Source organism: Lonchura striata, chromosome Z, assembly GCF_046129695.1.
Source record: "Lonchura striata isolate bLonStr1 chromosome Z, bLonStr1.mat, whole genome shotgun sequence".
NCBI lineage: Eukaryota > Metazoa > Chordata > Aves > Passeriformes > Estrildidae > Lonchura > Lonchura striata.
In genome coordinates, this window is record NC_134642.1 from 27,452,676 (window position 1) to 27,467,337 (window position 14,662).

General features: G+C 39.3%; 1 protein-coding gene across 12 annotated transcripts in view; it reads right to left on the reverse strand.

Annotated features, from left to right (window-relative positions):
* MAST4 (microtubule associated serine/threonine kinase family member 4) overlaps positions 1 to 14,662 on the reverse strand; it is a 279,183-nt gene that overhangs the window by 27,807 nt on the left and 236,714 nt on the right. For all 12 annotated transcript variants that reach the window (XM_077790300.1, XM_021534406.3, XM_021534408.3 and 9 more), the window contains 2 exons: positions 7,812 to 7,879; positions 5,467 to 5,552 (listed from right to left, as the gene is read on the reverse strand). In XM_077790300.1, the coding sequence (XP_077646426.1) occupies positions 5,467 to 5,552; positions 7,812 to 7,879 (154 nt within the window). The remainder of the gene's footprint in view (positions 1 to 5,466; positions 5,553 to 7,811; positions 7,880 to 14,662) is intronic.

Below are 14,662 nucleotides of genomic sequence, written 5' to 3' on the forward strand. Positions count from 1 at the left end.
GTGCCATGTCCTGTTGCCCTGCAAAGCCACAACCAGAGTGGTACTGTTGCATCCTCCTGTTGTTTCAAATGAAGAATTTGATTTTATATCTTCCTTCATCTTTCTGTTTTTGTAACAGCAACAAGTTTCCAAAACACCCTCTGATTTCACTGTGTGAATTTCAACAGGTATGCAAGTGCTCTGTATTTTACTGATGCTGTAGGTCAACACAACAAAAAAGCTTAGTTTTCAGGAGAAATATGAACATTCATAAAGAAAAAAGAACATTCACTTGGTAGTGTCCAAACATTACCTTATTTCACTTTCAGCATAAATCTCAGTCTGAAAAACCTATCTCTATGATAACTCTAGTTAGGCACAACTATGAAACACTGCAAATGTGGTAAGATGACAAAAATAAGCCAAAATATTTAACTGGGTTCCTGAAGTAGTCCAACTTAAATATCATGCCATCTATCACTCCAATATTACAGTCATAATTCCTGTCTTTTCTCTAAATTGAAAAATCTCTAATTACAAAAAAATAAAAAACCAGACAGACAGGTTTCAGGCCTAGTTTATAGCTCTCCAATAACTCCAACTTTCAGAGCATTTTACAACCTAGTCTACATTCAGTGCTTAAGGCTAATATAGCTGACATTTTTTTAATCTGTCAGAGGAGCCTGAACCCCTTGTGCACACACAGGTACTGTACTTACTTGCTTAAAACTTATACCTACTGACCAGGAACTTGGTTTCATTTTTACCAGCTATTTCCTGAGAAGAGACTGCTAAATTCTGTTCTACCCTGGAATTATGTCTCATGCTGCCTCCAGTGAAGATAAACAGCCTGTGAGGCTGTGGTTTATATTATTTGGTAAAGTTTATAGATAGTTATTTAAGATCAGAATTTAAAAGCAGCACTGTACTACCTCCTAACAAAGCAATGCCTGTGACATGATCAGAGCTATTTGGGACAGGAGCAAATGCTACTAAAGTGCTGCAGCTCTCAGACAATGCACCCAAGCCTTATCCTTGCAGATTTCAGACTTATCCTAGTCTGCCTAGAAGGAAATGAGAAGCTGGCTCTATGACAAAGAGAACATGATGACTTTGATCTTTCTCTCACAACTGGCATTAGTGCTAGCTGTTCTAGTATGTCATCAATTTTGAGTAATAAAAGCACCTTTCCATACCAACTACTAGTACCAATGCCTTCTATCTTTATGGCAGCTGGTAAACAGAGATTCAAAGTAATGAAACTGCAGTCCAAAATTCTGATGGGTAAACTGTGTTGTGCTATTTTAGTGAAACTACAAAGTCACACTTCCACCTGTCCCCTTCCACTTTTGAATCAGTGACCACCAGGCTGATGATGAATTAACCTGACTGATGGGGTTTTTATTCTACAGCTGGTAACTTTCTTCCTGTTCCAAACATAACAGTCCATGAGCAAGTACTATCAACAGAGTGGAGAAGGGACAGAAGCACTACTCACGAATTTCATGCAGCAGCTGCTCAAGATACACTACTTCTGAGTTTTTTAATTTATCAAGCAACACCATTAGCCAATATGTCATGTACATACTGATGTTACCATCCCTACAAAACTAAAAGCATTCCAGAGAGGAGCAAAAGTGGTATAACGTATTTGCTTTAAACTGATACAGTTATATATTGAAGAGATATTGAACGAACATCACTTGCTTCCATGAAATCAAATGTACTTTTAATTTGGTTTAATTGCTTCAGGAATCTGGGCTGATGCTAACTTGAAGAGATGGAACACCTCTACCTAATACCTCTCACAAGCTGGAATGTGGAAAAAAAAGTTGTGATTGCAGTAAGAATTTAAAATTTGGGAAATACCACTTTTGTCTGTCTGAACAAAGACAGAGAAACAGCTTGTGAAGGCATTAATGGCTTGGCCAGAATCCTACACATTTACTGATTCACAGCTTGTTTAACTTCTTGTATATTCCTAGTCATTCCCTAAAGCCTCATCTACTAATCTACTACACCTTATATACTATACAGTCATTTAATTGCACTACTGATTAGTTTACCCAATCAATTAAAAGCAGAAAACTGCTATTTACTCAAGTCTTCACAAAACCAATAGTTTTTATTTAAACTCATCAAATTTAACATATCTGACAAATCTCTGCTATAACATGCCAAGACGAACAATTACCCTATCAAGTAATCAAAGCTTTCCATTTCACTAATAAAGGAAAAAACACCACATCAAAGGAAAATAATGTTATAGGGCTTTCTTTAATTAGTTCAGATTTAAACCTTCCATTATAGCCTCAAAATAACCAAAATATTACAACAACATACCGCAGCTTTAGTAAGTTAGAGCACAAAACATGGCCACTGACATATTTTAAAGAATGAACCAATGAAACACAAGCAGAATTCACATATACTTAGACTATTTCAAAAAATTAATGGCCTGGAAAACATAGGAGGTTTGTATTGTTGTAGCATAGCAACAGTAACTTTTGTTTCAACTACTTGTACTTGTAAATAAACTGCAATAAATGCCTTCAGGATAGTTTCTTCATATTCACAATAAATAGGTATTACTGGTTTATTACACACTGTTTCATAGATGGGTTACACAGCATTTAGGTTATCTTGATGTGTTTTCCTTTAAACTTGAACGTAACTTTTGAGTAAATAAAGCATCAACTGTATTGCTGCCAACAGCAAAAAGAAAATCCTACTTTAATAAAGACTAGAAAAATGATCTATTGATTTTACCGTCTGTCTGGCATAGCAGAGATTTTCAAGCACACAGATAGTTTTGAAAAAAATAATATCCTGGAGAACTTAGGAGCACAGGCCTCCTCAATTTACAGTATTGTACAGGTGCTAAAATCACTTTACAGTATTGTACAGGTGACTGAACACTTTTTTGGAAGTTTGTCTCACATTTCACTGTGTTACTTTACCACTCCATATACTGGGTTTGTATAGCAAGGTTAGTGGAAGGAGCCCACAATGGAGTAGGTTTCCTGGTACAGCTTGTGACCCTGGCAGAGGCCTACACAGCAACAGGCTGTGCTTGAAGAACTGCACCCCATGGTAGAGCATTAGCAATAAGTTAAATTAATATTCCCAATTCCAGTTTGTTTTGCCCATAATGGTATTTAAAGACTGGTCTCTCCCAGTCTTTATCTCAACCCATGAACCCTTCATTGTATTTTTCCTCCCAATCCAGTTGTGGAAAGTGACAGACTAGCTTTGGCAAGTGCCAGGAATCCAGCCAGCATCAACCCACTACAGGCTGTTTTCTCATTTTTGATTTTTCTTCTAAGTAATCATTTAACAAAAAAATAAAAACCAACAAAATCTACTTTGTTATTACTTTCTTAAATAAGGAAGTAATATGACTCTGCTAAAGTGATGAGCTTTTCAATTTCCACTAATACTATAGCAATTTCACCTGGCAAACGCCCTGTTTTTGCACTTAGTAATGAAAATAACGATTTATAAAGAATCTGGATATACTCCAAACTGGTTATTCTCTAGGACCTTCATTTTCTTCAAATATTTACCATGGTCTCATCCATTTTCACAGCATTGCATTGCAAATTTGGTGTACTACTGGCATTTAAAAGGTAATCAATGAGCCTTGACTTTCCCTACCACAAACATGAAGAAAAAACTGTTAAGTGTTTGCCATAGAAGACGATGGCTTTTCATCTTTGCAGATCCCTTTTTGTCTCTGGTTTCAGGTGGAAAGTTGTCTCCAGTCTGTATTTCTTAATGGCTCTTTGAGCTTCCTTCTGGCTGTAAGTTTTAAGCAAGAAAGTACAGTACCTGTGTCTGCACAATGGAGCAAGAGGCACATGTAGGTCTATTGAACCTCTGCCTTCAGGTGCCAGGCCTCACTCTGCTGCATGCTGAGCTGCAGCTGCTCCTCCTTCTCCCCATCCCTCAGCATCTGAAAACTGCTCAAAACTGAGAAAGGTTCAGTGACTCTTGATACCCCTTTCTCCAACAAGGGCTTACCCCACACAGTTCCTTTTATTCTCCAGTAAGAAAAAGAGACAAAGGGAGGAATGTAGGGGATTTAACATCTGGCAAGGGCAGGAGAAAGGGGTGCAGCCAGGGAGGGGAGTAGCATCTACTGCTAACTGCTGAGAGGTAGGTTTTAGAGATACTAGGGTAATTGGGAGAATGTGAGATATGGTAAGAAGAAAGTTTGTCTGTGAAGAAGTTCTGAGAAAATTAATTGAGCAGAGCTTGACTAGTGAGAAATTGTATTTGGATGTTTATATAACTTTAATGCAGATGATACTATTTTGCTTGGGATTTTTGCTGAGTTATGAAAAAATGTCTTGGACACAATTGGTCTTCATACAAGCTATCATGGTCAACAGTCTGGGCAGTAGTAAATGCCTCCTATTCCAGAACTCACAGCTATCTTTACCTAAATTTCATCAGAGAGAGACCAACAGCCTCAGGCCATTCAGGAGGCTCACAATACTCCAATGGGTAGATTGCAGGTGCATTTTCTCCTATGTCAAAGATCCCTTCAAGAGTGCTCAACCCTAGCAGCTTGCTGCTGCTTGCCACCTCAAGCAGAGCCAGGGGTCTGTGCTGGAAAGCAGCAACACCCTCCTCCTCTGCCAGGCTGTGACACTGGCTCATTTGCACTGGCTCCTCACCTCAAGATGGAAACCTCTCTTTTTTGAGCCAGTTTACATGCCTCTTGTTCCTGCAGGATACACAGAACAGCTCTTGATATATTTCAGTGCAGAGGAGGAGCCAAACAAAGATCTAACCAATAGTACAGGATCAGAAGAGGGGACTGAAGACAGACACCATAATTGCACAGTACTTCCAGAAAATATTCTGCTTTCATTTAGAGACCCTTGGTTTTCTAGGATATCTTCAGATAACTTACATATCACTAAGCAGTAAGCTGTGGACTCTCCAAGTATCCAGAAACAAACGAAGAAACAGCAATTCCTTTAAAGCTAATTGGTTAAAATTTGAGAACTAGAATAGCATCCACAAAGTAACAAAACACTGCTGCCCTAATTCACAAAATTTGTTTCTATTGCAATGATACTTCTACGTCAAATCAAGTAAGCACTCATTTTTATCAATCTATCTCCCTATAGATGACATAATTCTCTCTCACATCTGCATAAACAGTATTATATAGGTGAGCTTAAATCTGCCCTTTGATTTATTCATATTTAATCTCTGGCATGCTATCTGATTCTGAAAAATCTTTCTGATATAATATTCAGTTCTTCAATTTACTGCAGCACAGAGTAATTCATTACTGCCTAGCAAACTTCCCAAAAACATGGCAACTTAAAATACTAGTAACAAAACAAGAATGCAAAATGAAAAAAGCAGGGTGCAAACACTCCCTCACACAAAGACCCCTGAAATAAGGAATAATGGGAAACTGAGCAAAACTAAAATGCAAAAGAACTGTCATAGTCAGAGATTACTCACCCATAAGCTCCATTACTAATCAGTTTAATTGTTTCAAAATCACTTTCCCGAGGTTTTCTTTGCAGCTTCAGCGAGGTATTAGAGCTCTTCAAAGTAAGAGATGAGAATGAACAAAGTTAATACAATACTTTTTTTCAAAACTGGGGGGGAAAAAGCCAAACAAAAACCAACTATCACCAGGCTGTCACTGATGAACCAGGTAAAAGCTCTGGACAGCCAGCCACATAGCCAATACAGAGAGGGACCAAGGGCTGCTTTTCCATCAAACAGGCATCTGCTGCACTGCAGCAAGCTGTCCATTTCTCTCCATGCACAGGTTACAGCCACAAAGACTTCTGGTAGTTACTGGCAATTGAGTCATGGACTCAATTACTTATCTTGAGTCATGGACTTCTGTGAATTCCACATGACATTCATTGGACACTGCCTTCCCAGTCTAGTGAATTTGACTTTTGTTTTACAGCTGGTAGCAATAAACTGCTGCTGAGCCCTTGTTCGCTCATATAAACTGGGCACACTTCAAACTAATGTTATGACAGAGTGTGATATAACAGGGAGGACAATGAAAAGAGACAAAATGAAAGAAAAAAAGATGGAAAATAACAACGCATTAGTTCCACCCCTAGTTCCACCCATTAGTTCCACTTTAACCTACTTCTTTGTCAGAACTTTTTTAAAACCAAGTTGCCCTGAGTATGGCAAAACCTTTTTCTAGTTTTAATATTTAATTAATCTTAAAGATGTCTGAATTAGAATTGGGGTTCAGGGGGAAAAGATGAAAGTACAGGACTCCAAATGCAGACTTCCAAACCTACAAGATCATTTTCAAATGTCTTCTGAATCTCCAAGAAATTCCATGATCCTTACCCAGGCAGTTTAGAAACAGTTGAAAGTAGAGCTGGTTGAAACATTTTAAATTGAATATTTGCTAAAAAAAATTCAGTGCAAGACTAGTGAAAATGCTAATATAATGAACAACACAGGAACTGACAGAGAGGACTTACGAAATTGTTCAGCCCACTTGTCTGCCAGTGCAGTATTCTCCCCAATTGCTATTTATGATGATTGTGAGCAGTCCTGTACTTGAAAGTAATGCTTCCTGTCACTCTTCATGTGTGTTTATTCCACAGCTACATTTTGAGATGTTTCCAAATATTCCCTCTATAGTTTTCTTTTCTGATTTCATCATATCCCCTATTTACATTCCATTATTATACCACATTATCCTTTCTGCATATCTTCAGCATTTGCACAACACAAATAACTTCACAATTTCAATTGCTTAGCTAATGCTAAGCCACTTTGCACCTTAGAATCAGTTAAGTACTTTGACAAGTCCCTTAAGCCTTCTAGTTATTTTGTCCTTTCTTCAATTTATTAGTAAATGCTGCTCAGGTTTAATAAAGTATTTCAAATGCAGATGAATGAAAGCAGCAGAATAAGAAGTACCCTTTTGTCAATTACAGAATCTTTCATAAGTGGTACTTTGCCAAATATTAGGAAAGATCCCAACATAATGTGACATGTACCAGACAATGATGTCTTTTCTGTTATGCATCAGAAGAGGTCTAGCAGATAATCCATGCCTGCTAACATGAAACTGCTCTTGTTTTTACTATCCATTTGCACTGAAAATCAAGACTAGATTGTAGGAATTTCATCTACTCTGTTGCCTGAAACACAAGGTGTAAGAACCAACTTTTAAAAATAAGAATTTAAAATAATTGCACAATCAACGTGTTCAACTTGCTTTTCTTTTGTCATCCTGAGGAAACATTAACAAAATATTATGCAAGATACCTATTGCTGTAGGCAAGTGTTCTTGAACACAGATTCAGAAGAATGATGCAGAACCCTAACTTTCTGAATAGAGGCTACTTGCTAGCTTATTCATTTCTTCCTTGTCCCTTCACTGGATAAGTTCAGAATCTCTCAATTTGATCATTAGCTGCCTCTGTGAATGGATTGTTTTAAAATCTCTTTAAAATACATTATCTTATTAAACAGTTTACTAATACTTCTAAAAGAAAAAGGAATACATTGATTGAATAGAAAGAAAAAAGAAAGCAATGGTGGATTTTGTGGTAAAGTTATTGCCATATAGTAAACACTTAACTCTGTGGAAGATGAAGACTGAGATGTCTAGGAAAAGAGGTAGAAAGAAAGCTTGGTTATACCTTTTGAAAGCCTTCTGTCTGAAGAGCTTCACAAAGGTAGTGTATTAACCAATGTTAATCAATCTGTTCACACATACCAGGAGAAAACAGAACAGGCAGGTTGGGGGAACACACCAGATTTTCCTTGTTCACATTCAGCAAAAGCAGCAACATAACAGGGAAGCTTACATTTATTGATTCATCCACTTCCAGAGCTTCTGTTGTCCCACTGTCACAATTGGCTAGCTGAGCTATTTCTGGAAAGAAAAAATAAAATCTTCATTGTAAACTATGGAAAATAGAAAACTAAATGAGGTAATGAAAACGTGAGAAGTGAAATCTTTCTGGAACACTTAATAGAAAATTAAAAAAAAATTAGAATGCCAAAAACCAAAAAAAGCCCAACAAAAACCAAAAACCCCAGAAAAAAAAAAAAAAAGCCACAAACAAACAAAAGAAACCACACCAACATAGAAACCCAACCAAGAAAAAAAACCACCCCTGTAGCACTTGACAAATAACTTTCAGGGCATCTCCAAGCATATATTAAAAAAATGAAGAAAACGAAGACTTGCTATTCAGTGTCTATGTAATAACCTTCCACTGAAGCAATGAAGATTAACCATGTCATGGTTCGACACTGGCACAATGCCAGTGCCCCCATGAAAATGTGATCCCTCCCTTGAATGCTGTGAAGCGGAATCAAGAACAGAGCAAAGCAGGCCCAAGCTTAATAAAAAAGGAAAAAAACTTTATTAAGCTAATACTACAAAAGGAAAAAAGAAAGGAAAAAAAGAAAAAAAAAACAAACACACAAAGATCAAATGAAAACCTTGCAAAGCATTCCTCCCCCCACCACCCAACTCCAACAAACCACAGTGAGACACAATCTGGACCCCAATCAGGTTTCCACCCTCCAAGCAATCGATACTCAGTCCATCGAGGGAACAGAGTCTCTCCTGTGCCACAGACCCCCCAAGAAACACAGCTGCCACATCCTGTGTTTCCATGTCACACATGGCACCGCCCAGAGAAAAGTTTGCCATGGTGACCCTTCTCCTTTCCATGCACAGTGCTCTCACCACCATGGATGGACAGACTGCTTTTAGGATTTTCCTTTCAAGGATGCTCTACCAAGCAGGGAGAAAACAACAGTTCAATTTTTCATTGTTTGGGACCACAGTCCCCCCCCATTTTCCCCTGGGGCCGAGGGCTCAAGAACAGAGATCTTCTTCTCTTCTCTTTCCTTTCCAGGACAGGGGGAGCCACCACACACCCCCTAACCTTTTCTCTGTTCACTCCAATTTTGTCTTTTTCCCAGCTGAAGCAGGTCTCTTGACTCACTGGCATCCTCCAAAACACAGTCCCTCTTGGAGGAGAAGATTGGTTCAGGTTGTGGCTAACATGGAAAAGTCCAGCCAAAAGCCACTCCTTGTCCCCCTCCCATCTAGAATTCCTCCTTCTAACATCCCAGGGTCCAAGATGTCCCTCTTCCTCTCTTTCAAACCGAGGAGGGGAGAGGAAAATTCACAAGCTTTCATTTCTCAAGAAAGGGTTAAAAGTCCGAACTCCCAGGGATGGCTCAATGCCCGGACATCCAGCAACTCCCACGCACTGGGCACCTTGCAGCTCCCCCCACTCCTCCTTCCTCGCGGTGGAATTGCTGACAGGACAGGATCGCCGCCGTCTCTTTCTCTCTTCCTCTCGGGAGAGAAACTCTGGGGGGGGATGGAGACATCCCAGATTTCTTCCACCCTTCCATCTGCAGGGGCCAGCTCGGTTCCAGTCCTTCCACCACCCTTTGGGACAACCTTCGTCAGGCCATGGGCCTTCCCCTCCCCACCCAGCTCGTTGCTGGGCAGGGGAGAGGCTGCACTGCAGCTGACCGGAACCAAAGAGAGCGAGTTCTCCTGGGAATTCTGCTTTCAACCCCTCTGTGTTCTCAGAGGCGTGTCTACTTTCAATTGGTCAATATCCAAATTGACCTCTTCCTTCCGGAAAAAATTCTCTTTCCATGTCAAACCATGACAAACCATAAAGCAATGAAGAGCAGTACTGTTTTCTCTGAGACCTGGGAATTCCAAGAGCTGTGTGCAAACCAAATGCTAAGGGAAAGACAGCAATAATCTGCTAAAACTCCTGAGGATCTCAGCCTCTGAGGGGTTAACAGGAGGCCCCATCCTTCTTGGGCTCCTTCACAGCTACAGCAAAAGCTTCTGGTTTAGACCTAAGACAGACTCTAAATAGTTTGCTGCTTCTACAAAGAAATGCTGATAAGCCTACCAGAACAAGCTAAAAGCCATTTTCATGGTAGCTTACCATTTACCAAGTAACTAACCAGATGAATTCTCTGGGAAAACAAGATTTTAGGAGCCTAGCACTCTGTCAGACCTGTCAGAGTCAGCCTATGCAGCAGAGCTCCTAAGCCCAGCCTGTTCTTCAGGGTGGGTAGTAACCAAGAATTCATCTGGGTAAAAAAAGCCAAACAGGACAGGTAGTCACTAGAAGACCCCAGCAACCATAAACATATTTAATTATATATCCTACATAGCCAAAATGAAAATTTTATCACAATTATGTGCTGGGAATCAGAAATAAGACCACCTAAAATTTGCAAGATTAGTTTTTATCTCAGGACCGTTAACTGAATTTATGACTACAAAATGTAACTGAATATTCACACAGAATACCTAAATTGGATTTTTCTCTATAAAAATAAATTATTATTACAAGTGAAATGCTCTGCAAACTTATTACAATTTTTAAAAGCAAATTAACCACAAAGATAATTTTCTGCTGGAACAGCTAAAGATTTAAGGAGTAACTCTCATTTGTAACCACTATACAAACCAAAACATGTGATAACTGTAAGAGACAGAAATTAGAATGTCACTTCAAAATCCAAACAGATCTTTCAAGTGTAAAAGAAGCTAAAAACTTATTCCAAAAATTAAGTCAATAAACAGTGAAAAATATCCCATTAGAACAAATAAAATCTTGAAGAAAAGAAATTATACAGGCTGAACCTGAAGAGAATTTTCCAGTCAAAAGTCATGGTTTTGTGAACATGGGGGTTTTAGAACAGAAATGTTAATGAAACCTTTACTGTAAGGATGAGAGCCAAGCTAGCTCAAATAATATGCTTTGACAGCCTTCTCAACTGAAATTACTTTCATAAATAGCAAATTAAAGTAATCCTTCTGGAAACAAAACTTCTGCAAAATAACCACTATCTGAGAAATCCGTATTATTTGCAAGCAGTAGTTACTAATGGGATGGAACCAAAAGTCAGCTTTCAAAACAGGGAGCTATGGGACCATTTTGCAATGCCTGAAAAGATTTTTCAAACTCATTTAACTACCATTAAACATCTGTCCTTTTTCTTCCATTGATTTAAACCTTTTCTGAAGACCCATGATTCAAAAAGGTAAAGATGGTAATTTAAAAAACATAGGGAAAAATTTCTCCCCAGGGAACTCTTCAGAAATGCAGCCACCACTCTCTGCCAAGTGATGAATCTGTTGTGGTATTACTTTCAGTATAGTATAAATTTATCTAGCATTATCTCCAAATAATACAAGCATCATTTCACTCAAAGAAAGGACACTATAGTTATGACAGCAAACAAAGGAGGCAAGCCTAGAAAGATCTAAAGTAGGTTGCTTTTCCCTGCAAATGGAAGAAAATTCTTTGCATGAACATTTATGAACATTGAAGTCAAAAATTAACATCTTGGTTGAAAATATAATTCTGTGTTATAGGATAAGTAAATAGTGCTACTGAGGTACACTTTTTTGTTTTGAAAAACTTGGTTCTGCTTTTTAAAAAAATTCTATTTTTACATAAAAGAGCTTTACAATTCTTGAGGATGACCTTTCCATAATATTTTTATAGTAATGAATACAGCGCTCCCATTAATTCTCTTTGTAAACAATTAATTCCAGGGCATAAACCCATAGTGCCCTTCTTTCATTTTTGCTTAAGTTGGATCCTTAGATATAGAGACACCCATTAACAATAAAACTAGATCATTTAACAAGTCATTGCACAGTGATTTATACTGCTTATAAATATTACGTTTTTTGGAGCGTGGGAGGAAAGCATTAACACAAATCAGATGGCCTAAATTACCTATTACAAATACTCACATACATTAATCTTTAAAACAAAACTCTAAATAATTCAATTCCTCAAATCTCCAACTGAAATAAAAATCATTAGTCTGTATGTCATATACCCCTCAGCATTTACTGCCAAGCCATGCAGACCATTTCTTCCTTCAGAAAAAAAAAACAAAACCAAACATTTCAATTATCATTTGGATGCGTCAAAGTTTGTTATATTCATTAATATTCCATTTATGAAATACAGTAAGATGTGTCTTAGATGAAGTATGCTCCCATAAAACAAATACTTAGTTAAAGAAAGTAGGATTCCTTATTTATATATAGGCATTTTTTTCTAGATCTCGCTCACCATAAACTGTCAAAAAAAATTCAAAGGTGTTATTAAACAAGGATAATGAGAGGTTCTTGACAACTGCTGAGGAACACTTTCATCCAGGTGGCCAGGAAGAGTCAATGAGAAAGATAAGGTTCAACTGGCAGAACCAGAGTCAGTAATACAAAGCTCTCAACCCACACTCCAAATTACATCTTGCATACTTGGTCAGTGAAGAATTGATGAATTGTCAGTTTCGGACAGACCAACAGCTCACCAAATGCAGAAGACAATGCTTTATCTTGCACAGAATTTCAATACTTCTTGATCTTTTCCAAAACCAAAGGGAAAAAATATTTATGTATATTTTCCCAATTTGTCTGGTTTCCTTTGCTGATGTCCAAATATAAACAAAAAGCATCAAAGCTGTTAATCTGTATCTCAGACAAAAAATATTACTAAATTTGGATGAGGAAGATAGGAGGTGGACTAATAATAGGCTTGACTTTTTTTAGATCTGTTAATATAACATTAATGTCATCTGTAACAATACTCAATCTAACTGGATTAAAACTAACCAAATTCCTGACACAACTGACAGTGCTGAACTTCTGCTTTAGTTCAGCAGAAGGGTTTTCAAACACAATATACTAATTCTCGATTTAACAACATGTGATTTTACATCATAAAAGCTAGCAAAAAAAAAAGGTTTATCATCGTTTTTTTGCTAAGATTTTTTTAGCAAGCCCTTTCTGGGTCCTGGTTGATAACACAATAGATAAGCCAATTGGTACCAGCTAGGACCATTTGCCATGATAGCATTTCTGCTAATTTCTTCCAAATTGCAGAACCAGCACTGAATACAATGAACGAATTTATATTTGTCACCACTGTTAGAACCTGGTCTCAGGGTGGCAAAGAAGGTGGTCTGTCTAGGGTAGAGAAGTTTCATTTTAGTTTTTCCAATGCTGCCCTTCAGAGAATCATAGAATGCCTTGGGTTAGAAAAGATCTTGAGAGATCATCTTGTTCTAGGACTTCCACCAGGGGCTGGGACACAGAATCACAATATCCACTGAGTTGGAAGAGACACAAAAGGAAGATGAAGTCCAGCTCCTTGCCCTGCAGAGGACCATCCCCAAGAGTCACACAAAGTGCCTGAGAGCCTTGTTCAATGCTTCTTGAACTCTGTCAAGCTGCTGCTGCAACCACTTCCCTGGGGAGCCTGTTCCAGAGCCCAGCCACCTTCCAAGTGAAAAACCTTTTCCTGATACCCAACTTAACTCCCTGGCTGACATAACTTCAGGCCATTTCCTTCAGATACATCCTGTATCACTACATTGGTGCCTGTCCTTCTGCTTTCCCTTGTGAGAAAGTTGTGACTACAATGGGGTCTCCCCTCAGTCTCCTCCAGGCTGAACAGACCAAGTGACCTCAGCCTCTCCTCACACAGCTTCCCCTCGAGGCCCTTCACTGCCTCCACGCCCTCACTGGACACTCTCCAGTACCGTCCTTATCCTGCAGCACCCAGAACTGCCCCCAGCACTCGAGGTGAGGCTGCCCCAGGACAGAGCAGAGCAGAGCAGGATAATCCCTCCCTTGCCTGGCTGGCGATGCTGTCCCTGATGCCCACAGGACAAGGGTGGCCCTCCTGGCTGCCAGGGCACTGCTGGCCCATGTTCAACTTGGCATGGACCAGAACCCCAAGGCCCTTTCCATGGCACTGCTGTCCAGCCTCTCATTCCCCAGGCTGTCTGTACATCCAGAGCTGCTCCATCCCAGGTGCAGAATCTGACACTCTCCTGTTGAGAGAAATCATCAACCAATTTTATATGGTTGATAATTGCCCAGCCCTCTAACTTGTCAAGGTCTCTCTGCAGGGCCTCTCTGCCTTTGAGGGAGTCAGCAGCTTCTCCCAGTTTTGTATCATCTGTGAACTGTCTTAGTATCCCTCCCAGTCTTGCACCTAATAATTTCTGAAGATACTGAAGAGCAGAGAGCCTAAGGTAGAACCCTGTGGAACCCCCCTAGTGACAGGTCACCACTCTGATGTCACCCCACTCACTGTAACCCCTTGTGCCTGACCTGTGACCAGCTGCTCTCCCATCACCTGATGTGTTTATCCACCCGTGTGCTGGACATTCTGTCCAGCACCACACTGTGAGACAGTACTGAAAGCTTTACTGAAATCCAAAAAGACAACACCAACTGGTTTCCCTTTGTCAGCTAGGTGTGTTACTATGACACCTTCTGCTAGACCACATTGCTCAGAGCCCCATTCCATCCAGTCTTAAGGATAGGGCACCCACCACTGCTTTGGGCAACATGTTCACCACTCTCACAGTAAAGAAAACTTCTGCAATGACAATACCTCCACTTGAACCTAAGTCCTCCCTACAAAAGCCCCCAACATGGACTCAAATTACACAGAAAATTAACGGGATAGTCTTCTCAGAGACTCCAAGATGAAGGGACCTGGGAGCATTGAAAGGCAAACAACAGCTCAACCAAGGGCCCTTTATAACTGTGCTTAGATAACAGACACCATCAAACTATCCCAGTAAATTTCAGCTAAAGCTGCAAAGAGGAAGTTACATTGTC